The sequence below is a fragment of the Eleginops maclovinus genome, chromosome 1, assembly GCF_036324505.1.
Source record: "Eleginops maclovinus isolate JMC-PN-2008 ecotype Puerto Natales chromosome 1, JC_Emac_rtc_rv5, whole genome shotgun sequence".
Taxonomy (NCBI): domain Eukaryota; kingdom Metazoa; phylum Chordata; class Actinopteri; order Perciformes; family Eleginopidae; genus Eleginops; species Eleginops maclovinus.
In genome coordinates this window covers 5152179-5178249 of record NC_086349.1, presented here as the reverse complement: position 1 = coordinate 5178249, position 26071 = coordinate 5152179, and the positions used below count along the sequence as shown (strand labels likewise).

General features: G+C 36.2%; 1 protein-coding gene across 1 annotated transcript; it reads right to left on the bottom strand.

The window, feature by feature from the left end:
• Positions 1 to 125: 125 nt before the first annotated feature.
• LOC134864708 (scavenger receptor cysteine-rich type 1 protein M160) lies at positions 126 to 18639 on the bottom strand. The gene is made up of 19 exons (XM_063883902.1): positions 18566 to 18639; positions 17048 to 17356; positions 15456 to 15563; positions 14341 to 14550; positions 13611 to 13808; positions 12607 to 12761; positions 11862 to 12009; positions 11425 to 11769; positions 9712 to 10017; positions 9315 to 9617; positions 7962 to 8267; positions 6868 to 7170; positions 6331 to 6603; positions 5502 to 5683; positions 5217 to 5325; positions 4569 to 4715; positions 3260 to 3367; positions 2369 to 2503; positions 126 to 1218 (listed from the first exon to the last, which is right to left on the bottom strand). Exons 1-19 carry the CDS (start codon positions 18624 to 18626, stop codon positions 1052 to 1054), a joined length of 3873 nt encoding a protein of 1290 aa, XP_063739972.1. The 5' UTR covers positions 18627 to 18639; the 3' UTR covers positions 126 to 1051.
• Positions 18640 to 26071: the final 7432 nt, after the last annotated feature.

Genomic DNA, 26071 nt, shown 5'->3' with positions numbered 1-26071 from the left:
CTGCAAAATAAGTCTGGTAAATTTGCACATTATCGCTTATGTCAAAGAGAATAAAACAGAGGTTTTTCCAAACATACATTGTTATTAAAGACACTCAAACATTAATAGATGACAATAACAGCCAATTAACATTCAAACTTGTTTTATGGATCAGGTCCGTTTGACTTTGTGAAAATATACAAATTGCAAAGAGTTGGATTACAAAATCTTCGTTCCTAAGTGTAAAAAACACTGTGACATGTGTGCAATTATAACATTGTAAAATCTCAATGGTATACATTCTTACAAAGCTTATTTAACAAAAACTACACAGTATGACCATGTATTTTATTTTTACAAAGCCTAAACGAAAACAAATGCAATTATGGAGTTTACTGAAGCAGTTAGAAGTTTGACTTCTGTAATAATCATGTTATTTTTGCTGTAAATGTGCTGAATGGAGAACATTTTATGACTGCTTTATGCATTGTGCAAATATAGTTGTTGACCAATCAACAAACTACTGTGAAATCAATCACTTGATTATAGAAGCTCTACTAATGAATATACTAAACAGATACATTCTGAGGACATAACATAAAAGCCATATGAAAAAAAAGAGAAAGTTACATATATGTTCTTACTGCTCTAATGTTGTACATTTAAAGAGAAAATAAACCACCTCATTCATCTCCCTCTCCTGTGATTAGCTTGCAAACTTTGTACATTTTATAAAACTCACTTTTGTAAAATAAGAAGTAATAGCAATGTCCCTGCAAAGTACAAAAATCTGCAGTACACAGCAGTATCAGAGTCTATTTTATGTGTATACAAAAAAGACTGTATTTAAAATCAGATTGTAGAAATTCTGAATAGAAGAAAAAGTGATTCCATTTTTGTATCTTTAGATGCTGTTTTTCTGTGCTCATTTGCTGAAGGCGCTGAAATAAAATAAAAAATTGACTGCTACATTTAAATATTATTTACTGTAAATATATTGACTGTAAAGTTGAACTTTTTGATAGCTAGGTTTTTGGCGCAATCTACTTTGTCAGCTAACCCCAGGGTTGGCTCACCCATCCTGGCCTGGCACCAGGTAATTATCGTCTCCCTCCACCAAAAGAGGTTCCTCTGTGTCACTCTCGTGCACGTCTGCTTCGGTCTGAGTGATTTCAGGGAAGGCTTCAATGTCGTCGTAGTCCTCCTGCGGGTCTTCCTCCTCAATGTTCCCCCCATCTGTAGTGAAAAAAACTGTTGCATATTAAAACGTGTGATTCCTTTCCTTATATGAAAATAATATTGGTATTTCAAGGAAGGCACTACTTAGAACCAAGAGATGCATCCACGATCGAAAATTCATATTAAGGTTTTCTGAAATACAGTGGTGCAGGAATGAGTCATTGTGTTTCCTAGTAGATGCCTGAAATAAGGTCTGTGACTAAAACAAGATGTAAAGATATCACGTTTTGTTCTACAACATAAATTATGTCAGTAAATACCCCACAGGTAAACGTCCCAACCCTCTTTGTGTCATAAAACAGCGGTTGCTTACAAGTGACTAAATGAGACTACTAAACGTCATCGTGCCGAAACATAAGCCACCTTTAGCTTAACGGTGGTGACGGGAAGTCATGTCACCATGATGTAGCTACAAGTAGTTCCCTCATATTTTATAAGTCTAATTGGAGCTTTTTACTTTTGCGGAGTGTATTTATGCTTCAAGAATTGTAAGTATCATAGTATGTGTGTTTGCCACAGATGTTATTTTCTTCAATATTTCATAATTAAATGGAAAAATGCCCTTCCTTTTTGTCGAGTGAAACAGGGATAAAGTATGTTCCTGGATGGTCTACAAAAATGTATCATGTCACACCACTTTCACTAATTTAAGCAAATTTGCATACATATCCAATACAGAAATCTGGAGATAATAAGTAGATAAAGCCAAGTTTGTTTGTTTTTTACCTTGCTTTCAGGAATAAAATGTTTCATGAAATATGTTATTGATAAAGCATAGCAGAAGAACATCCCTCTGTATGTGTAGATGAAACTGGGATTGAGATTTTTGGCTTGTGTTAATATGTGTCCAATTCCAAACTATAGGAGATAAAATGTATGTAAGTAGATATGATAATCAAACTTCCCGAGTTGGAAGTATTTTTTGTAGTACAAGTTCACTGAAATGTTATTTTTAAATGCTCCAATGAGGAGTTATATGATAATAACTTTTGGTGAATTTAGGTAAATGTTACAGAAACAAACTGTTAAATGTTTCATTTTTACCACAGTCGGAAAAATACATGTTAATAAACCACACCATCCCCAAAAATGTAATTTCTAGCTGTCTAACTCTGAACAGATGTGATTCAACTGGTGCAAAACTTTCCTGAGACTGTATCCATGGGAACATCCGGGATGCTTTTTTCTCCTGCAGCAGCAGTGTTGGTCTGAAGGGTCAGGAGCTGAGTCTCAGCAGCATCACTGAGCTCATTGTTAGAATGGAAGGAACGCTCCGATCTGAAACCTGCATCAACAAATAAATAAATATTTAAAGATACTTAAAATGGTCCTCCATTTGAGTCACAATGCCCTGTGTTTCCATTATGAAAACATGAAATACAAATATATACATATTAACTTAAAAACAAATGTTTTAATATTTCAAGTCTGTGATTATTATAACAATTGTGTTAAAGTAAGCCTCTATTTATCCCAAAAGAAAAAACGTCGAGGTATACAACTAAATGAAATGACTATTCAAATAAACTCAAAGAATAACAAAGACATGAAAGAGCTAACGTTAAATAAATGCACACAATCTATAAATTACATTTAGACTAAATATAACTAATATTTGACTTATTCTTGGTTAAAAATGACCAAATGTTGGTATGATTGTGGCAGTTATGATGTGAGAACTAAATATAGTTAAATTACCTGTATGAATAAAAAAGTCAATAAATAAAATAATGATACAAATTCTAAGCATCAGTTTTTAAATATAATACAGTACATGTTATCTATGTAAACGCTAATTTAGGAGACTGTACAGAAATGACAAAATAGGATGAAATGAAAGTTATTTAAATGTAAGCCTCTATTCATCCCAAAAGAGACTGTATAATCATGATTTAAGTAACAAAGTAATGTAAAATAAAATACAACAAAGTGTTAGCATTTCTGACACTCAAATAGGAATAATCCTTTTGCAATATTTGTAGATTACCATTCTTTTTAAAGTAAAAAATACATCAATGAATAAACATGTTTTGAGACTCACTGGCCGCACCCAAGTCCTCCATTTCGTTTGGTCTGTCCGGGACGTTGTAGTAGTCTCCACTCTCTATCTCAACTTCATTTATCGACATTTTCTTTCTCAGCATTCTCGCTGCATCAAAAGAGCATGAGACATTAAACTGGTACACGACAAATGACAAAAACTCAGCAGGACAAGAACTGCTTACAATTGAGTTTGTAATATTATTTTTTTCTCAACGAATAAATGAACACTTCAGTTTATCACAAACATTCAAAATCATCACAATATTTCCTTCTGAGATGTGGTGAAGTCGGGTTAGGGTTCAGCATAAAGTAGCAAATGATCTCAAATAATAATAACATATTAAAGTCCATGCGATATTTACATATTGTTTTCTTTTGCCTATCTTTTATATAATAAAATACAAGTATGAACCTGAAAATCTGAACTCTTTTTCACCTGAATCTAAAGCAGTAAAAACACCTTAAATGGCATTCTTAAGTGTGAAATGTGATTACTTTTGCTAAAGTGGTCCAGGATGTACATTATATAATATTGCCAAGTATAGGTTTATGTGCAGATGTAATGCATTTAAAGGGATTGTGAGGTCGCCGGAGGGGGTCACGCAAAGGTAAAGGTTTATGGGGAATCTTAAACACAAAATACAAAGACTGGCATGTTGTTATTGCTGATTGGTGGTTTCAATGGTGATCATAAAACTTACTATGTTGTTGTTGTTTTCTCCTTTACTCATATAAAAAAAACCCATATAACCCATATAAATAATGTTGCTGATTCATATATGCTGTTTATGGTACCAATATGAGAAAAAATGTGTGGGTTTAGATGTGTTTTCTCTATAAAGGGATAGTGTCAATATCAATCACCCATTCATTATTTACCATCAGATATGTATGGATGCAAACTATATTAGGGGTCTGAAATTTGGTTGGCAAACTGACTGATTAAAAGACAAAATTAAAAAAGGTTTACTTGTCAAAACTGATCAGCTCCATACTATAAAGGGTAAGAATATGTAAGAGCTAAAGTAGTCATTAGTGGGTGGTGGTCATGTTGCTATTTATGTTCCAGAAGTGAAACAAATAGTAATGCTTGACAAAAGCAGCAGTGACACTGTTATGTATATTGGTGTCATACAGTGGTCAGAATATAGACAGAATGCAAAAAGACTGTCCTCATGTGGCAAAAAGGCTCCAGTACACCTTCATTACACTGACATGATCCTCATGGATTACTAGAATAGCTGTTGCAATGGTGCACTTATTGAAGCAAATAGCCTAAGACAGTTGTAATAGAATAATATACTCACACGATATATTCTTGTCTTTGTTGACAATGCAGATTCGTACAATTACGACAATTACTATCACAAGAACCAAAAGTAATACTACTCCCAGGATAATGGCCACTGTTGGGGTCGAAGTGGTTTCAGTCTCTTTAGTTTTGTCAGTGTACCCTGGAATCAAACAACAGAATCAGATTAAGTATCTGGTGAACTTCCAGTAAGTTTTCACAAAACAAGGAATTTGCTTTGTGGTATTGATAAGGTAAGAGTACTTCGTATTTCATATAGCTGACACTTTTTGCCAAAGCAACTTATTTAAAGTGCAATCAACCATGAATAACTCAAAATAGCAAAAAGCTTCAAAAAGGCACATTTATTTTAGCTGCTAGATACAGAAATGGTAATTATGATTTTGTGTTGGCCTAAGTGCATTGCAAACTAATGGATTTCACTCTGCAATCAACCTGTAAAAGATGTACAATATATCTAAATTAACACGAAAGCTCTGTACATTTATTTGAACAGAGTTTTCTGTAGAAAGGTGTGAGAATATATTTTAAAATAGCCTTGCATTAATGCATAGATGTTTCATCTATTCATTAGATGTCAAGGTAATCAAATCCAAAATTGTTTACATTTTTAACTACAATTTTACAGATTACTCATGGTTACCGTTACAGTAGATCTCTGCTGGGTTTTCGTTTGTGCAACTCTTTATTTCGACACAGTATTTAGGGTCCATGTGGTTTTCGGTGCAATTCAGTGTTGTAGCCAAGTTCTCCTTAAAATACAGATTCAAATATGTCTTTATTTAAAAAAGTATATATATTCATAAGGACACTTTGTAGTGACACAGAAAATGATTCAAGTTAAATAATACAGATGTTAAAATGATCAAACTAATGAGTGAAACATGGCTAAAAAATACTAAATCAAAATTGGAACAAATATATTTACCCCTGTGGCCTTGATAGTTCCCTGTATGCTACTATTGTAGCCTGCACATTCAAGCTTTTGACACAGTATTTCCATAAGTTTCCGAGGAAAGGACTTCAGGGGACACACTTTTTCCCAATTACTTCGATATTTGACTTGAATCTGACCTCCACATTTTTCTGTAGTTTTGAATTCGACATTTTCTGTAGAAATAAAAAATAAATAACTTAGTAGTGTTTCAAGCTAAAGTTGGCCATTTAAAGAATTTGCTAGCAAAGCTAAGCTAAACACAAAGCTGGGATGTGATGAAAAGGTCTGTCTTAAGCTATTAAAACCACAGTTTTAATACGAGAAGTTGCAGTTTCTTACATTGAATATACACAATTCAACATTCAAATATGTAATGTCATTAACACAGCTACAGTGAAGTTGTGCAATGAAAAACGTTGGTCACAGGTTCCTCATACAATGCAATATAAACAAGACATAAACTAAATGAAATCAAACATGATATACCATGTTTATTTGTGATACTTAGACATGCTTGTAGCTTTAACTTTAACAAGAGGAAGTGTGAAGAAGCTAGCCTTGCTGTCTCTGTAGGCTAATCGTCTTCTGGCTGAAGCTAAGACACGAGTAGTACTGAACTTTAATCAGACTCTTGGCAAGATGAAAAAATGGTAGGTGCATATTTATAAGTATATTTAAGTGTCTACTCTCTACTGTCTACTAATTCAGCTGCAATTATCGTGAATAATTTCATTTGAAGAGGACTGACCTGAAATGCACCAAAACATGCAAAGAAATATTAAGTATTTTCTATTTAATGGACAATCATTTACATACTTACTAGTACAGAATACCGAAACCAAATTATCGTCACACGTTTCCATGACTCTCTTGCACTGGCCAATTCTATAATGGTTTTCCTCACAGGTGAGATAGTTGTACCGTTTACCCGTCTTCGGCGTTGTGACAACAGAGAAACCAATGGCGTTTCTGCAATCCTTTTCTTGGCAAGTCAAACGTGAGTAACTGTCTTCCCAATTTGTGCTGCACACTTCGATGTCATTTATTTTCACTTCACCAAAACAATTGCTTGAAAGTTCGACCTTAGGATCAGCTAGAAAGAATAGAAAAGATATCAAATATTAAAGTAGAAAATGACAAGTTGTCATTTTAAGGAGGGCCATGTGCTAGCACACTCAGCTAGCTAGAAATGTATACATTTGTGAATAAGTGAGCTTGTGAGGTGATTGTAAGCAGATTTCTTTCCCTTTACTATTACAATTCTTAATAAGTCAGCAAAAAGTGTATTCCCTAAAATGTTTAAACTTTAATGGTTCAATAGCAATGATTGTAAAAGGCAGCAGGAACTATGTTATACCTTGACATTCAATAAAGAGCTGCTGGGTTGCGTTGCCTGGTACCAAGGGTGAGGTTTCCTTCAAACAGTCCCAGATGGACTCTGGATTCTCTACACCTGCACAGCTGAAACTCGTGGTCGGGGATACAATTGATGTTCTTGTCTCATTCAACTTTAATTTGCCGCATTGCAGATCATTGCAAAGTCTTTCCCCCTCAGTTTCTGTCCAGCCTTGAGTGGAAACAGCACTTCTTTTCCCCTCCGAGTCAACAAACAGATATCCACTACAGGTAGTGGCACCAGGCAGCGCGAACTGACTCCACTCTAAAAAAGATGCAAGAAGAGATGAGAGAAGATTCAGGAACAACCAAAATCACTCAAAAATGCAATAAGCAAAAACTTGAAAATGCAGATTACATCTTAAGGATATAAAGAGCTTACACTGTTTGCTAATATGTTGATTATTGGACAAAATAACCATGATTGAAGTTTGAAGTGGAAGTTTGCATTAACGATGAAGAAACCATTTGATATTTTGACTTATTTCCTTTCCTGATTAGATTTAGGTGAGAAAATTATTTTTGTTAAAAAAGGAGCAAAGTGTGCAGCCGCTGAGCATAACACAAAGACTGTGACTTAAAGATGTCAAATCTTGACCAAAAATTTGGTGAATAATCACCTCAAAAATCATACTGTGTTGTTAAAACGCTGGTTATTCGTGAGCTTTCTCATTAGTTTTATTTTTACTGACAAATGGTCGAAGCCAAGCAAGCAGATTTAGATGCATTTTAATGGTAGGCTAAGCTAACAGTTTCTGTGTGGTGTCTTTGTCTTCGAAGCATCAGAGTGGTATCAATAGTTTCGTCTATTTTTAAGAAAGCAGAACAAAAAATAACCATATATTTTGAAGGAAGGTCTCCAATATACTGGATTGCTAGAAGAAAACATTAGCTGAACATTTTTCTGTACACTTTTTTGATCTGCACATCCTAACTTGTGTTACAAGTAAGGATTGCATACGAAAAGACATCAGCTGTAGTTTGACAAAGGCAGAGTATAAAGACAATGAAAAGATTCTGAAAGTCATCAATTTGAGGCTCAACAATAACACTTACTGGAGCATTTGAGGGCAGCAGGAGTGCATGGGCGATTCCCAGAAGTTATACTGCAGTGTGTTAAATCCTTGAAGTCATCTTTAGAACACTGTATTTGTGAAATGACATGAGGTTTTGCATTTTTGGGTCCGTTATATTTAATCTCATCTGCTGCCAGACCACAGTTCAACTCTCGACAGATAGTGTTTCGTGTTTTGATGTCTTTAATAGCCTCTTCGCAAACTGGAAGCCATTGGTCTTCGTATTGCACTGTCAAGTTTCCAGAACATTTTTCTCGGGAACTATCAAATTTGGCCTTGACACTACCTGTAACAGTGAAAGATACAAAGTTATTTGTTATTCTAATAAAACAAACCAGATAAAATTAATATAAAAGAATGTCAGACTCATGGCCCCTGAGTTATGGCCAGTTATGTGTCTTGCGGCTAAGCACATCGGAGTTTACAGGAACATTCTGATCAACATCCAACCAACCAACCAACCAACCAACCAACCAACCAACCAACCAACCAACCAACCAACCAACCAACCAACCAACCAACCAACCAACCAACCAACCAACCAACAACCAACCAACCAACCAACCAACCAACCAACCAACCAACCAACCAACCAACCAACCAACCAACCAACCAACCAACCAACCAACCAACCAACCAACCAACCAACCAACCAACCAACCAACCAACAAACCAAGCAACCAACCAACCAACCAACCAACCAACCAACCAACCAACTAACCAACCAACCAACCAACTAACCAACCAACCAACCAACCAACCAACCAACCAACCAACCAACCAACCAACCAACCAACCAACCAACCAACCAACCAACCAACCAACCAACCAACCAACCAGCCCACCAACCAACCAACCAACCAACCATCCAACCAACCAACCAACCAACCAACCAACCAACCAACCAACCAACCAACCAACCAACCAACCAACCAACCAACCAACCAACCAACCAACTAACCAACCAACCAACCAACCAGGCACACTGGGAGTAAATTCTCCTTTGTTGCCAGAGAAATAACTTCTTTTGAACTAATGATTTTAGATTTTGGAAATTGATGTATTGTTTTATTGTGTATTATCATCTTCTGCACCTTGTATGAAAAGGAAACATTTTGTACCGGTATTGTTTTGTATTTATGTTTTATCTTGTGCAACTACTGCAAAATGAATTTTCCCCTCCAGATTTCAGATTTCACGAAAAACTGTGAGTTAGATCTGTAACTAACTAAGAATACAAGAATTAACATTTTAAAATAGACAATTAGGGTTTCATTAGGAAAAAAACACAATTCTTTGGGGAATATACAGTTTAGTTAAAACATTACATTACCTGAGCAGACAACATAGGCTGGGTTATTGTTACAAGTCCTATCATTGTCATCAAAGCTCATGAGACTGCAATGGTCCAGGTTGTTGATCTTCTCTGTGGAGTGGAAACTCTGGAAAGTCACCTCCACGCTTTCTTTAATCTTGGTGATGGGCTGTAGGACATGGTCACCACAGTTCAGGTTTTTACACAGCATTTGGGAGTCCTTATCTGTCCAGGGATTTGCACAGATACCGCCGCACTTCCCGTTTGAACAAACATGGACGTACCCCCAGCAGCCTTTGGACAGGCTAATATTCTTTTTTCCTGTTGTGGCATATATATAGTCAAAATATACATGTGTAATGAGAATGTTGAAAAGATTCTACGAGATGGATGTTCCCACGTAGTGTCACATTACCTGTGCATTGCACAGTGGCAATTTTGGCAGTGTGGTCATTTGGCTTGTTTATTTTTCCACAGTGAAACAGAGATTTGTCCTTGGCTGAGCAGCTGTAAGATTCATTCCAAACCTTTTCTTCTTGATTAGGCATGGTGGTATTCCATCGCATAGGTTCCCCACAATGCATATCCCGACACACGGTGATTGCCATCTCTCGGTTCCATGTCTTTAGGGAACCGGAGAGCCAATAGGTTTGGCCAATGGTTTTTATCCCCACCTTGCCAGAACAGGAACTATTTCCGTCCAAAAATATCCTTTCATGCCCTAAAAATGACAAAATAAAGAAAGGCAGTTAGTTTTAGCTTATAATAGTGTGATTGTATTGTGTTCAGGGTGATTTTATTTTTTTCAAAATGCATGCCATTTTAGTTGTGTTACCCCTGAAATAGTCAATTTTGGAACTATTGACCGCTTGTTTTTCTCTAAGAATCCTGAAATGGTGGGATGTAGTTATATTTCAGAATCAGAATAAGAAAGACTTTCTCAAAGGGGAACATTTACAGAGCAGCAAGGTACAAATAAAAAGGCAGATAAAAGGAGAAAGAGTAGACTTACTATACATGTTTAAAACGGCACATGTTATTAAGAAAATACACCAAGGATTACACCATTGTAAACAAAAATAAGGGGTAAGATAAAAAGTAAGATAACATATTGCCGTTAATATTGACAATTTGTATATAAATTGTCAATAAAATGATGTGTAGATTGTACATTTTATATCTACATGTAGTAACCCACTGTTCAGTCCATGCATAGTTAAACAATAACTCTTTACTCTTAAATTGTTAAAGGACAAACATATATTTTAGGGTTCTCACTAAACAGAACAAGTTTTCTGTAAATTTAACATAGGTACACATGACAAATTATTTAAACCCTGCAGTCCCCGTCAGCTTGAGAATTCAGAATTGGTATTTATTGTAGCTGTGGTATTTATATTCAATGTGATAAATGTAATGACATTTCTCAAAAATCTAAAAACCAAAATAAATATATGCATATTATCAATCTAGTTTCCTGCAGCTTTTTCCAGCAAGAAACCTCTGATAAATGATCTGTTCAGCACCAAATGATGGACAGAAAAAGTTAGCCTTTTGATATTACTTGGTAAGAAATATAAAAAGTCTCAGACTCTACCTACTTGATGTTAGGTGTTTTTCAAGTGAAGATAGGCCTACTGCGATGCGATTAGTAGCTAAGTAAAAGTATTTATCTTTCGAAAAAGTAACTAAAGTACTAAAAGTAGAAATACTTTCTTACAATTAACAATACATCAGCTGGAGTGAAAGGTTTTTGCTCAACAATTATCATAATTGCTGGACATTCATTTTAGTCAAGCCTCTCACTGTTTAAGGAGGATTAGAAAAATGTGGAAAGTTTAATATACCGTACATGAAAACTTTTTTAAATTCTCTTTTGTGTGTAAACTTATGAATCCATGAAGTTACTTGTAAGCAAGGCTGTTAAATAAATGTAATGAAGTAAAAGTACAATATTAATTGTAATGGGGTGAACAGAAAATATTCCATCAAATTCAAAATACCTTACATTTCTTACACACTTAGTTACAAAGACACATTAAAATTCACTCACAAACACTTCTTGATTTAATCTTGACACTTTGGAATTGGCACAATAGCAGATCAGACAAATGGAAAACACACTCACCCTGACACGTAATTCCCACTGCCTCCTTCACATTTGTTTTCAGGTTTAAGCTGGGTAAGCCGGGGTTGCTGGAAGTCACTTTCATACAGTTAGAGATGTGTTTGTCATTTGTGTCACAATTTAGAGTACTTGCCAGAAATTCAGATGAACCCTGGCTGAATTTTTGAAAATCATCCGCATCTTGTTTAACGCTTTTTTCACTGCAGTTTAGAACACGGCAGACAACATCTGAATTGATATCCTTCCATCCTTTTTTATCGACCCTCTGCCATTTGCCCTCATACTTGATCTCCAGTCTGCCGGCACATTTCCCCGGAGTGTCCTTCAATATCACCTCCATGCTGCCTGTTCCATGACAGCAAAAGAATTGTCACATGCTGCTGTTGCACACATTTGGGCAGGAATTTGGTGGTTTCTACATTCCTGCCTTGTCTCACCTGAACAGACGACGTATGCGTTGGAAAAACAGACAGGGGCTGGGTCATGCTGGGCTCTGCAGTGCCACAAGGACGATTCTTTGCCTGAGCACTCCACATTGTCCATTATCCCTTCTCCAGAACTCTTCCTTATATTGTAAGTGATCACCTGGAACACAGCGTTTATGGTGATATTACTTAGGTTTCATGTCATTGATTTGTGGCAAACATTTGACCTGAATGATGATGATAATGATGATGATTACTATTTTTTATCATTCACAAAAAATATTGATAAAACATTTCATTCATTCAACAGTAATAAATGCTACAACAACAATATAATGAACTATTATTATTATTATTATTATTATTATTATTAATAAAAAAACACAATCGATACACATATCAATATTATTAATAAAGTGAATAGTCATAATAAAAATAAAACCAAAAATACTACAAACTAAAAGTAATACAAAATTACATCATAATGAAAATTCTAAACAATACAATGAATAGCGATGATAATAATAATAATAATAATAATAATAATAATAATAATAATAATAATAATAATAATAATAATAACAATAATAATAATATAAACATTTGCAATTAAAACAAATATTATCATAAGAAGAAGAATACAATATATTACCCAATTATAGAGGATTTGCACAACGCCATGTGCTCACTCCAATACACTCTCTAGTAAAACTTTAGATTTTTCTGTGTAGCTGACATTTTTTAGGTCAGTACTTACATTCCCGCAGCCCAGCTCCTTGCAGACTGCTTCAGTTTCGTTATTGGTCCAGCTGGAGGCGCACACCGGCAGATTTGAGTTGTTACGTTCAATGTAGACTGTACCATAGCAGTGGCTGGGTTTCCCATTGTCCCACAGAACCACTTTTACATCATCTGTGAAAGATAAAATCATCATTTAGAAAAAAGTAAGAATCTTTAATAAATCATTTTGTCCGTTGAAGAAATAATAGAAGACAATTTGTTGTGTTTAGGCACAGGTGGAAGAAGTACTCTTATCTTAAGTAAAAGTAAAAATACTATAAAGGAATACTCTGTCACAGTAAAAGTTCTGCATTCGAGTGTTACTCAAGTAAAAGTACAAACATATTAGCATCTAAATGTACTTAAAGTAGCGACAGTAAAAGTAGTCATTGTTTGATTGGTCCATTTCAGAATAATATCTCTGATATGTTTTATAAGTATTGATCATTAAAGTGTTCTCAGAGCTGGTAAAGGTGCAGCTAGTTTGAATGCTTTTATACTGCAGGGTAGCTGCTGGATTTACTCCAGGTGAACTAAAGTCTGATTTAAGGGCTGATTATATTTACCATCATTAATCCAGATCTGTAAAGTAACTAAAGGAATTTGAAAAATGTAGAGGAGTGAAAGTACAGCATTTCCCTGTGAATTGGTTACTGAAAAAACTGAAACATTGACTTTAGTTAAATGTCAACAGATTGCTCATCACTGTATAAGGTTAGTTCGAAGCAATACTATAAGAAAAACTATCAACTTAATATTATTGCTTTCAACTAACCTAATAAGGTTATTTGAAATGTTTTGACATAATTCAAGTCAATGTTTCTTTGTGGTGGGGTAAAAGTATAAAGTAGCAACAAATTGGAATACTCAAGTAAAAAGTCTTTCAAACCTGTACTTGAGATAATGCACTTGGTTACTTTACATCTCTGTGTTTGCGTTGCCTTTGGAAAGATGTGGTTAAATATTATTGAGTTGGATTACCTTTGCAGGTGAGATGTATGCCCTTGCTGTCAGTAGCTTGCCTGTGGCTGGAAGAGGTTCCGCAGTGCATCTGCTTGCACCTCTCATCAGGACTGTTGTTGTTGTTTTTAACAGGAATCCAGGCGTCCTTTTCCTTTTGCTCCAGCCACCCAGAACACACATTGGATGAGTCTCCGGAGAGTTGCAGTATCTCATGACCTGTGAATGAACCATTTTTAACTCAAAAGTTCCTCTCAAGTAAAATGTATTTACTAATGGATGAAGGCAACACTTGGATAAAGCTTAATAAAAGAAATTGGGCGGCTAAAAATGATAGGATAAGATACGATAAGAGGTACTTTATTGATCCCAAATTAGGAATTTGTTTTTGATGCAGCAACAGAAACAAGACAAGGCATTGCACATAATTAGAAATCAAAAGAAATACAAAATCTCCATTAAATAACATATCCAATATAAAATCTATATAAATAAAAGTAAAATAAATGTCCAATATTAGTTTTTTTAATCCAATAAAAGTTCAAATATAAATAAAAGTCACAGAATTGTAATAGCATGTAAGTCCTGTGTTCCACCCTGACATCTGCAAGTATAGATGACTTTTCAAAACTCTAGAAAGACAACAGAATCCAGGATAAAAAAAGTGTTCCCTCAGAATCTATCGACTATTAATTTTTGATGTCTGTGAACATCATTCTATGAGACCAGGTAGTGTGTGAGTGTGTGTTACCTGAGCATATGACAGTGGCAGGAGTCTGACACGATCTAAGTTCTTTAGTCTCACACTGCCACAGATCAGTTAGGTCTTCGATGTCTGAACACTTTACCGATATCTTCTTTGACTGTTTGAAACCGGTAGAAGGCATCCATGGCTTCCTAGGAATTTCCTTGGTTTTCCCACAGTTGAGGCTTTTGCACAAAATATCTGCTGCGGTTTTGTCTTGGTGAGAAGGATCGTAAAAAATAAATCTATTTAAATGCATTTCAAGTCAAAAGCATCCAAAGCTACTTTTAACAATAAAAGTTCCCCTACTATATATATATAAAAGTATTCCTATCTAACTCTTGTGATATGAATAGCCATTATTAAAAGAAATGACAAGGAAATGTGTCAAAAGGTAATAACTTAATACACTTACAATGGTGATAAATGATTTTTAAAAAAGGTCCTGATTTCTGTTTTGAACTCATGCTGTATATTGGTGTTTATGCTTTTTTTAATAATCCACCCCCTCCTATCAATATGCATACGTTTTTTTTCTCCAACTTATTAGTTGAGTTTACTTAGATTTTTCATATATATTCATTATTATTTCATATAAATGCTTATGTATTTATTATTATTATTGTTATTATTATAATACTTATTGGTATTATTATTATTGTTGTTGTTATAATTATATTAATATTAATTTAAATCACAAAGTCATACAATCAGGCATAAGTTTTTGTTTTGTTTCACTTATATGTGTTTGATTCTTTTTTTGTCCACATTTTTAGTTAAGTTCACTTCAGTTTTCCATATATATATTAATTATTATTTCATAAATATGATCATTAATGGTATTATTAATAATAATAATAATATTAATATTATGTTAATATTAACATAATATTATTCATATAATGTTAATATTAATTTAAATCACAAAAATGTTTAACTTTAGGTTTAAAGTCATACAATTTTTTTTACATGCGTTTGCCTATAGAACATTTATTTCTTTTCTAACCAAAGCACAAACTAAATCAATAAATACAAGTTACAAAAGAAAAAGCAACTGATGCAGTGCTAGTGTTCAGAAAAACTGAAACCTGTGGAAGTGTGCTCTATGCATGATCTCTTACCCCAGGCGCTGTCGTCACAGAAATACCCGGAATATGTCTGTCCTGCATCTGTGGAGTACTTAACTGCTCCCGCACACTTATACCCATCCAGGCTGATGTTGATTTTATCTAGTAGAGCAAAAACATTAAAACATCTATTTTTTTAGCTCCTTACAACAAGTGCAATAATCAGGTTTAAAGCAGTGGCAGTTCTTGACCAGTCATTTTATGAGAGGGGCCGGTTAATCCGAGACATTATAGACAAAGATAGTGTTCAAGATTGTATCATTTTAAGTCACAAACAAATAAAAATAAAACATGAGATGCAAATTCTGTTCCTAAAAACAAATACCAATCATGTTGTCAGTGACTACAATTTTACAAAAGGAAATTATTAAAAACAAAACACATGGCTGTTATCTTTGCCCTGAGGAACAGCACAGCCTTTGCCTATTCTGCAACACTATCACAAATGTTACTATGTAAGACTGTTCTGTCAGAGGGGGCCACAGAGGCGTCTAAGCTGTTATCAGAGGCACTGGCCCGTCTTAGCCCCCCCCTGAGCAGCCGATGGTTTATTATTCAAGGTACACACGGAACAGGCAGGTTTGTGACAGAAGATGGTATAAATGTGTTGTTGTCCTGATATCGATGGGGACCCCCTCAACAAATGTTTAGCCTATTTGAAGCTAATGCAGTACCATCAAAAAATGTTTGGCTTATTGAAAGCTAATTGCAGGATGCTTGCTTTTTGAGTTTGTAGCTTCATGATTAAATGGACTGATTGGAATTTTCTCAAACTTTACTTGATATTTTAATTATGTTTAAAGACCAATACTTCTGTACTCTTACAAAACTGAAAAAAAAACCTGAAATGTTGACTTTAATTAAATGTATTATGTCAACAGATTCCACATAGCTGTATCAGGTTAGTTAAATGCAATCATATCATCTTTAAATAAAGAATATTAGGTTCAACTTCATAGAATTGATGTTAACTAACCTAATACAATTACGTGAAATCTGTTGACATAATACATTTAATTAAAGTCAACATTACATTTCTTCCAGTGTAGAATTGTATGCAGTATTTTCTACTTGTAGGACCAAATTTTTTTTCGCGATTAATATTGATCTTGCAGCCTTCATCCCACTGACTATATCGTTTTTACTTCACGTGGAAAAAATGTGGTATGTGTTTTCAATTTATTATAAACCCTCTTATAAATTGTATTTATTTTTTAGTAAGTTTCTATTTATTATTTTAATATTTTATGTATTTATTTATGTAGGCTTTGTTTTTGTTTTTTTCTTTTCAGTTTTCAAGTCAAGGCCTGTTTATTAGTTGTGTTATTCTTATGCCTATATTAGAATTTAAAGACAAACCAAATCGATAAGTACTACGTTTTTGAGTTTATATATTCATGGTTAAATGCATTTTTTGTAGATTTGGGTTAGGCTTAGCTAAAGGAAATGAAATTTTATAAAATCATAATCATCATCATCATCATCATCATCATCATCATCATCATCATCATCATCATCATCTAATTTTAGAATATTTTGGATAGACTTCTCCAAAGTTATACATCTCAACAAGTTTTTAACCTTACTTGAACATTCGATCTTCCTCAGAGTCCCTTTGTTGAACTCGCTGATGCCGAACCCGGGATAAGTGCATTCGCCCAGGTGATCTTCCCCCCCCTTGCATTCCACGTCATTGAGCCACACCGGATAAGGGGGAAACAGGGTGGGCTCCTTGATACTCTGCACTGCTTTACCACACCGAATGCTCTTGCACACCACTTCTTCGGTTGTCTCGTTCCAGCAACTGTCCCCCATGTAGCCCAGTTTGCCCTTATGGTAGATTCTGATGTAGCCTTCACACGGGTTGCTTCCATTTATCAGAAATAGCTGGTAATCTGCTTACAGACAGGAGAGTTGATACAGGTAGGCAGTATTTAATTATAAATGAGTTATAACACAAATTTAAAATAATTGTTATCAGTTAGAGAGAAAGAAAATGTCTCGTATAAAATTGGTGATCAGAAATTAATAACAGATTAAGAAATGTATACAGTATGTACAATGCTATTTTGTACATGTAAGCTCTTTAAAGGATACATTTGGAAGTTGTTCCTTTCCAATCATCAATGTTTTGGCATAAAATCCCATTTTGATTCAACTTTTCCTAAAGACCTTTATAATTTCAACAGTTATTAGTGTTCTGTTTTCTTTTCCTGGTTAAAATCTAGGTAAAATAATAGTAAATAGTAATTAGCTGTATGGCTTTCATTAAGTTATTTCAGATAGTTCCATGACTTATATTTTAAACGGCTTAATTACTATCCTGAAACCTTTTCAATGTATATTTTTTAACTCAAAAGACATGTTAGTGCACATGAGATATGTTTTATATAAAACATCTTGTCGCCTTTATTCATTTATTTGTTGAGATTTTTATTTTTACAGCCTTAAATACCTATTTCTTAGCTCTGTATATAACACACGTGCAATGTCAAATGTTTGAAAAAGTCAGTGAGCTCTGCAGTATTAAGAAATACATTTCTGACTTCGGTCAGTACCAATTTAACTAAAAGGTTTTTAAGGAATTAACTGATTTAAGTTACCAATCTGTAATTTCTAAATAATTTGACTCTTGGGTTCTTATATTTGTGTATGTCATGCAGCACTATTGATATAAAAACACTGAAATATTGTTACCAAGAAAAGGGACAATTTTACCTCAGTTACAGCACATTTACATTTAGCATCTGTTTTTGGAAACTCTATAAATATGCTAAATTGCCTGCTTGTAGAAACATTTCCTCAGACACAATATTGATCATTATTGACAATAATGATATTTAAATAGCTTTTGGTCATTTTGAAAAATGTGCCAGACTAAGCAGTCTATCTGAACACATTCAAGTGTAATATATATTTGTTATGATTGTGGCACTGCAGCATATTTTACATTTTGAATCTTTATTACAAAAAAAATTAAAACTGAAGAAAATATTTATATGTTTATTAATATGTTTTAAATATATGTCCCAAATCACACTTATTGTGGCATACACACTCTACAATTGGAATAAATAACAGATATATAGAGAGTTGTAACTTGCCCTTTGTGATGGCCGGCTCAGCAGAGCAGAGGAGCAGGAGGAAGAGGAGGAGCAGCATCATCACAACAGCTTGTTGCTGAGTGAGGCAGATCACAGATCAGCTCTCAGCTTTATACCTAGCCGGACCAGCCCAGTGTGAAAGCCCAGGGACTCTGCAGCATGGGGTGGGGTGGGGGGGGGGTGGAGGGAAGTGTTGATAGCCTGACTTACAAATAGCACCCCACAATTAAAAAACATTTTGACTTAATGTTACGGAGGATCTTGGGAAGAATAATATAATAGAAAACATTAGTTGAAAAATAAGTTGGTTGTAATTTGCACACAAATGCTGTGCCAGAGGTAATGGTATGACTTTTGGTCATTTTCATACATTTTTGGGGAATAAAACAAATGTACACTTTGAAATGTTTACTTTTTCTCCAAACATTTAGAGGTGATCCCCTTTTTTTTTTTTGTTCTCTTATTCTTACTATCGGATTAAGTTGGTCATTACATATCATTTATAAAAACAATACGAACAAATTCATAAATCAGTGGGTGTACGCTACAAATATGCACAGCTTATATACACTTTGAGTAATGTAGAGTAATAATGTGATCACAAAACACTCAAATTAAAGTTGGTGAATGCAAAAGAAAAAAGTGGTGTGCAAAAGCGCTGGCAGTCTTCAACACTTAGATGTTTCTGCAATGTAGACTTTAATTATAATGCAGACGAGGCAGACATGAATATGCACCAAAATAAACTAAATCTCTATTTTCGTCATATCTGGAAAAGTCTGATCTTTTTTAAAAAGTTGCATGAAAGTCTTTGTATCCAATAAGACTACAACTTCCTTTAAATCAGCAACAAAGACTTCAACATTGAATTGTATAATGAATAAATTATTTTTGACTCTTGAAAGCAACAGTTAGTAGTTGTTAGTAGTGGATGTCTGTCCGGCCGAATCTAATCTTGCATGAACCCATTAACCTAATATTTTTTTTAATCATTATTTAGTAAATGATTTATTTATATTTCATTCCTATAAATATTAATGCAACTTTTCAACTGGTTTATGAGCTCATATATTTTATGTATTAATTCCAATTTTTTTTAGTAACTGTCTCTCTCAAATTAATACAGGCAAGTGAAGTACCATTTTAATATCCTTTTATAACATCTATAAAAAGTGTATAAAATGTTATGAAGGGTTCACTGTGATTGAGTCTCATGCTGAAGTTTATCAATGTAAACTGCCTCACTTTGCAGTTTATTTAAATTAATTGTTGAACTTGCACTCTGCCCACCACACAGGTTAACATAAACAGTAACAATTTATGTTTTACAGGCATTTATTAATAAGTATTTTTTTGCTTTAGCTGCTTTAACAGGATAATTTACCTCAATTTAAAAATGATGTACAAGACCCTTAATGTGCAGCAATTTGCCAATAAGACGAGTGTAAGACAGAAAGCACCAAGCTCATAAGCAGAGGCAAAGGGCAAGATACAGGAAAATGGTTAAGTGTACTTTGTTTGATGATACTGGATCATAGCAATAAATGCACAAAAGGATATTATTGTCTGGACTTGGATCATTCCCATGCGTACGATTCATTATCTGGTGCTTCAGCGGTGGCTTTAACTTTGAGTTAATTTTCAGTTTTATTTTGATAAGACTTTTGCCGCTACAATGAGATAACATTACATAGCAACAGATAGCATGATTTAAAAAAGAAATACTTCAACATTTTTTACTTTTTACTGTATATCATGTATTTCTTATTTTCTTCTATATTTTTTGTCCCATTGTGCCTATTCTTGTTCTTTAAAAACAATGTAGATGCATTTCATAACATGTCAAAGTTATGGTTGACCTTTTTCAACATATTTAAAAAGCTGTAAAATTAAGCGAACATTTAAATGAATAAAAAATATTATAAATGTGATGACACACAATAGTGTACAAGAAAAAGGTGGCTGTTTTAATCTGTAAATAGAATGCATAAATATGAAGGAATGCATATGCTTGTATTTTACCTAAATTATAAATAAGCTGTACATAATCCAGTCAGTTGTTTAGGCGAAATAAGATACGGTTCCAATTTAAAACATTTGTGTATGCCATAGTTGCTCTAAAAATATTTGAAAAGCCACATGCACAAAATCAAGATTTAAGCTACGATTTAGCTCAGAGTTAGCCAAATATAAATACTGCAAGTCAAGTAAAAATGTATAAATAAAGGGATAAAGGCAACGCATGTATGGTCAAAAATGATGTGAGGATGTATTTATGTACGATGCGGATAATAGATGCATTGAAAAACGTCACTTCTTTTCATTTTTATTTGGATCCATTTAGTTTAAATAACCATAACCCAAACTTTTAATAAATGTTTCATATATACGTATAACCCCCCACTCATTGAACAGTTGAATATTAAAAAGGCACAGCATTCTGAATGTTAGATCAGATCGAGTGTGTGCTTCATGCAGAGGAGTTTTGACCGCATTTTCCACATTATCGCGATGCTATCAGAGATTAAATCTAACTGACTCAACCAGGCAAGCTTAGCAGAAATGAAACCACAAACCTCTTGCCGTGTTTTGAAAACCAAGCCTTTATCTCTGCAGGAAACTAGACTCTCACTCTGCTGCCTCGGATGTTTTTCTCAGGAAACCTCAGAATATCAGCCCCCAACTGTGAGTTTTACAATAAAAAAATGGCTGCGTTGATAAACTGGGGCTTTTATCTATCTATAATGTTGTTGGCATGGAAACTATGTATACTTTCCCATCTTAATCAAATTGGAGACAAAGTGCAATCATAAACACCCCTGTACACACACAGGACACACACACAGGGAAACGGGGGTGCGCACTCACAGAGACACAATCATGGTGACACAGAGGCCCACAAAAGTGCACACACACTGGGTTGCACAAACACGGCGACAGAGGGTCACACACAAGTACACAAAATGGGGTGCTATACACACATTGCTATATGGACACACACACACACACACACACACACACACACACACACACACACACACACACACATTAATTTTCTCTCTTTTCTTTATCTTAATTTATAAAAGTAATGGACATCAGGTGTACCTGTACCTCATACAGCCTAATGTCAGGTCCCTGATGATTCCTTAATTGCTTGGATTGGCTCAGAATTAGAATCCCTTTATTCGTCAGCAGGTTTAACCAAACCTTTTGTTGATTAACTCTTAACGTAAGGGGCTCACTAGTTGATTCAAAACCCGAACTAAGGCCAACTTTCTTGAATACAGAAAACAGAACTGGTGCAACACCTTGGACACCTTTGGCCCATTGTGAGACCATCGATGGACCCGCTGCAGTTCGCCTACCAGCCTGACATCGGGGTGGATGACGCTGTCATCTACCTGCTGCAGAGGTCCCTCTCCCACCTGATGAAGGCTGGGGGCATTGTGAGGATCATGTTCTTTGATTTCTCCAGTGCCTTCAACACCATCCAGCCCCTGCTCCTGGGAGAGAAGCTGCAGCTCTCTGGGGTGGATCACCACCTCCCCTCCTGGATCCTGGACTACCTCACCAACCGTCCACAGTACGTGAGGGCCTGGGAGTGTCGATCAGACACCATCATCTGCAGTATGGGGGGCCCCCCAGGGGACGGTGCTGGCACAGTTTCTCTTCATCCTCTGCACTGCAGACTTCACACACAACATGCCGACCTGTCACCTGCAGAAGTTCTCTGACAACTCTGCTATCGTCGGCCTCATCTCAAACGAGGATGACAGGGAGTACAGGGAGCTGACGCAGGACTTCATCCTCTGGTGCCAGAAGAACCACCTCCAGCTCAACGCAGGGAAGACCAAGGAGCTGGTGGTGGATTTCAGATGGCGCCAACACTCCCCCCCACACCAGTGAACATTGAGGGAGTGGACATAGGAATTGTGAAATCCTACAAATACCTGGGTGTTCATCTGAACCACAAACTGGACTGGTCCAACAACTGTGCTGCTCCCTACAAGAAGGGACAGAGCAGACTCTTTCTGCTGAGGAGACTGAGGTCTTTTGGGGTGCAGGGGGCACTCTTTCAGACCTTCTTTGACTCTGTGGTGGCATCAGCCATCTTTTATGGTGTGGTCTGCTGGGGCTGCAGCATCTCGGCTGCTGACAGGAAGAGACTGAACAGACTAATAAAGAAGGCCAGCTCTGTCCTGGGGAGTACTCTGGACACTGTGGAGGTGGTGGGAGAAAGGAGAATGGCAGCCAAGCTGTCCTCCCAGCTGGACAATGTGTCCCACCCCCTCCAGGACACCCTGTCTGCACTGTGCAGCTCCTTCAGTGACAGGCTGCTGCAGCCGTGGTGTCTCACGGAGAGATACCGCAGGTCCTTCCTTCCTACAGCCGTCAGACTTTGCAACCCCGGTGAACCCCTCATACTTACATAACAAAACTGAGTAGTTGTGTAATAAAAATTTCTGTGCAACATATAAACATAAATATGCCATTATCAATAACTGTGCAATATTTACCTGGCTGCTATATCTCCTTCAGGATGTGTATTTTCTGAGGTTCAACAAGGCCTTTACCACAGACCTAGCTCAACGGAAGGATAGCACCAACCTCAAATGGCTGAAGATCACTACTGCCCTTGACCCTAGGGTTAAAGACCTTAAGTGCCTTCCAAAAGATGAAAGGAGTGAGGTGTGGGCCTCAGTACGTGACCTGAGGATGAGAGAGACACATGCACAACAACCACCTGCTGAGACAACAGAGGAGCCATCACCAAAGAAGAGGAGGAGGATGTCCATCTTGCTGTGTTCTTCTGATTCAGATACAGATGACGAGGAGGAGTCCATAGAGTATTGTCTGGATCGCTACAGAGCAGGGCCAAAAATGGACATAGAAGGGTGTCCACTACGATGGTGGTCAAAGAGAGAGGGAGCACATGCCAGGCTGGCACCCATTGCATGCAAGTACCTCTCAACCCCTGCAACCACAGTGCCTTGTGAGAGGTTGTTCTCACTCTAAGGCCACATTATTCAAAAGAAGCGAGCTTCTTTGTCCCCTGAGAACGTAAACAAACTGGTCTGCCTCAGCAACTGGCTGAAAGTAAAGAAGGACTAAGTAAATGATGTCTATGGAGTGAAAAATGTTCAATGTTCAACGTTCTTATTTTTTTCGACTTATTTTTTGTATTTGCACTTTGCATGTGTGCACTTTAAGCCATTAAAATGGTCTTTGAATTTAAATATACTTTCTCTGTGTTTATTCTACATTAATTTGATGATTCTGCATAAATAAATATTCATTATAAGCTTCAGTCTTAAATAGAAAAATGCAATTAATTTATGGATAGATTAATCGCGATTAATTACAGAAATTTGTGCGATTAATTAGTTAATTTTTTTTTATCGATTGACAGCCCTAGTATTTTGTAAATTGTGTGTTTTTCTTTTTCTTAATATATTTTTTTTAATGCATATTTTCTTTTGTAAAGCTGTCTTTGACTCTATTCATGCTGTCGCACATTTAAATTACCCCTCTGTGGGACCAATAAAGGGATTCTGATTCTGACAACAAAAACATTAGTTCAAAACTTCCAAGTAGCACATCCCCAACGCTACGACACTGATCCAATCGCCTCAGAGATTCAGCCACACACTGCAGGCCCTGATGAGGGATCAGGAACACCTGGAAGACAGTCAGTGAAAGAGGGAGATAGTGTAAGAGTACATCAGAGACACAAAGTCCTGCAGAAAGCTCCAGTATGTCCAGAACTCTGCCGCCAGGGTTCTCTCCTGCACCAAGCCCTGGCAGCACATCACCCCCACCCTCATCCACCTTCCCTGGCACCCGGTCAAGTCCCGGATCCGGTACAAAACATTCCTCTTCACATACAAGTCTCTCCATGCCCTCGCCCCCCGGAACTTGATGAACCTCCTCCATCCCTTCTCGGAGTCTGCAGTCCTCAGACACAGGCCTGCTCTCCATTCCCCTGCACTTGCCTCCAAACTGTGAGAGACTGGGCAATCCGTGTTGCTGCCCCTCTGAAACGTTCTTCCTGTCGAGATCCACAATGCTGCCTCCCTGGACATCTTCAAGTTATCACTAAAAACTCATCTGTTCACCATGGCCTTTGACCCCTAACCAATCCGAGTCCCACTGCTTCCACTCCCATTTATTTATTTTTACAATAATATTTGCCCTACTTGTTTCTTTCTTTTTTGTCTGTCCTTACACCATGTAAAGTGGCCTTGGGTCCCTTGTAAGGCGCTATAAAAATGAAATCTATTATTAATGTTATTATTATTATTGTTATTAGTATTAGTATTATTAGTATCAGTTCAGGTTGAAAACGGTTTTTTTTTACTCATTGTTGATTTCATCTGACAATGATATTTAATTATTACTTTGTAGATGGAGGTTTACATAAAAATAATTGACTGTGTTATATAGAATATGAACATAAAAAAGTTGTCCAATTTGAAAGCTCAACCAGCTAGGTTAATACCATATGAAAGGATAAACCATCTCCATTAGGCCCATGCATAATGGGTACTTTTTTATGAGGCGCCCCTAGGGACATTATTCAGAAATACCGTTCACACACACGTGAAACACTCTCACACACACAACTGAAACCAAAAGCTCTCATAAACACATGTGAAATGGTCTTACACACACATGTGAAACACTCTCACACACACATATGAAACGCTCTCACACACATGTATGAAACGCTCTCACACACACATATGAAACGCTCTCACACACACATATGAAACGCTCTCACACACACATATGAAACGCTCTCACACACCCGTGAAAATATTTTTTTAAATGTATATATTAATTTCAGTATGTTGTGTGAGAGGAATTTCAGTATGTTGTGTGAGAGGAATTTCAGTATATTGTGTGAGAGGAATTTCAATATGTTGTGTGAGAGGAATTTCTGTTGAAACGGAAGGCGTTCCAATTAAACAGGAAACGGTTGAGAACAAACAGCGCATTGCAAAATACAGGCGAAATACTATTCCTTGTTGGTTCGCTACACCGATGTCTTCTCAATAGCCCGCACGTAGCCTAACTGAGGCAGCAGCGTTGCTCAACACTATATTGGCCTCAGCGGAGACCATTAGAACGCTGTCAAGTGCAACCACAATGGTGCAGCAACCGACCGTTCCAACTCGAGGTGAGGACACCGTGGACGGTCACCTAGCATCGCTCTTCCCATCCCGCAGCGGCCAGCGGCCAGCTACAGCTCCTCTTAGGAGAGATTGTGCACCACGTTATCAAGCACAACATTGCTTTGGCACATGGACATCTGGCACGAGGAAAACAAGGTAATTATAGCATGAACATCGTTTCCACTGCTAACAGACTGTCAATCCGTCTTCACTTCAAAAACGAAAAAAACAACATTTTGAGTGTTTTGGTCTGATGTCATTTTAATTTTTCAACTTTTGCTTGCGTATTGGAGACAAAACTTGACTGAAGTTAATAAAAATGATATGTGAG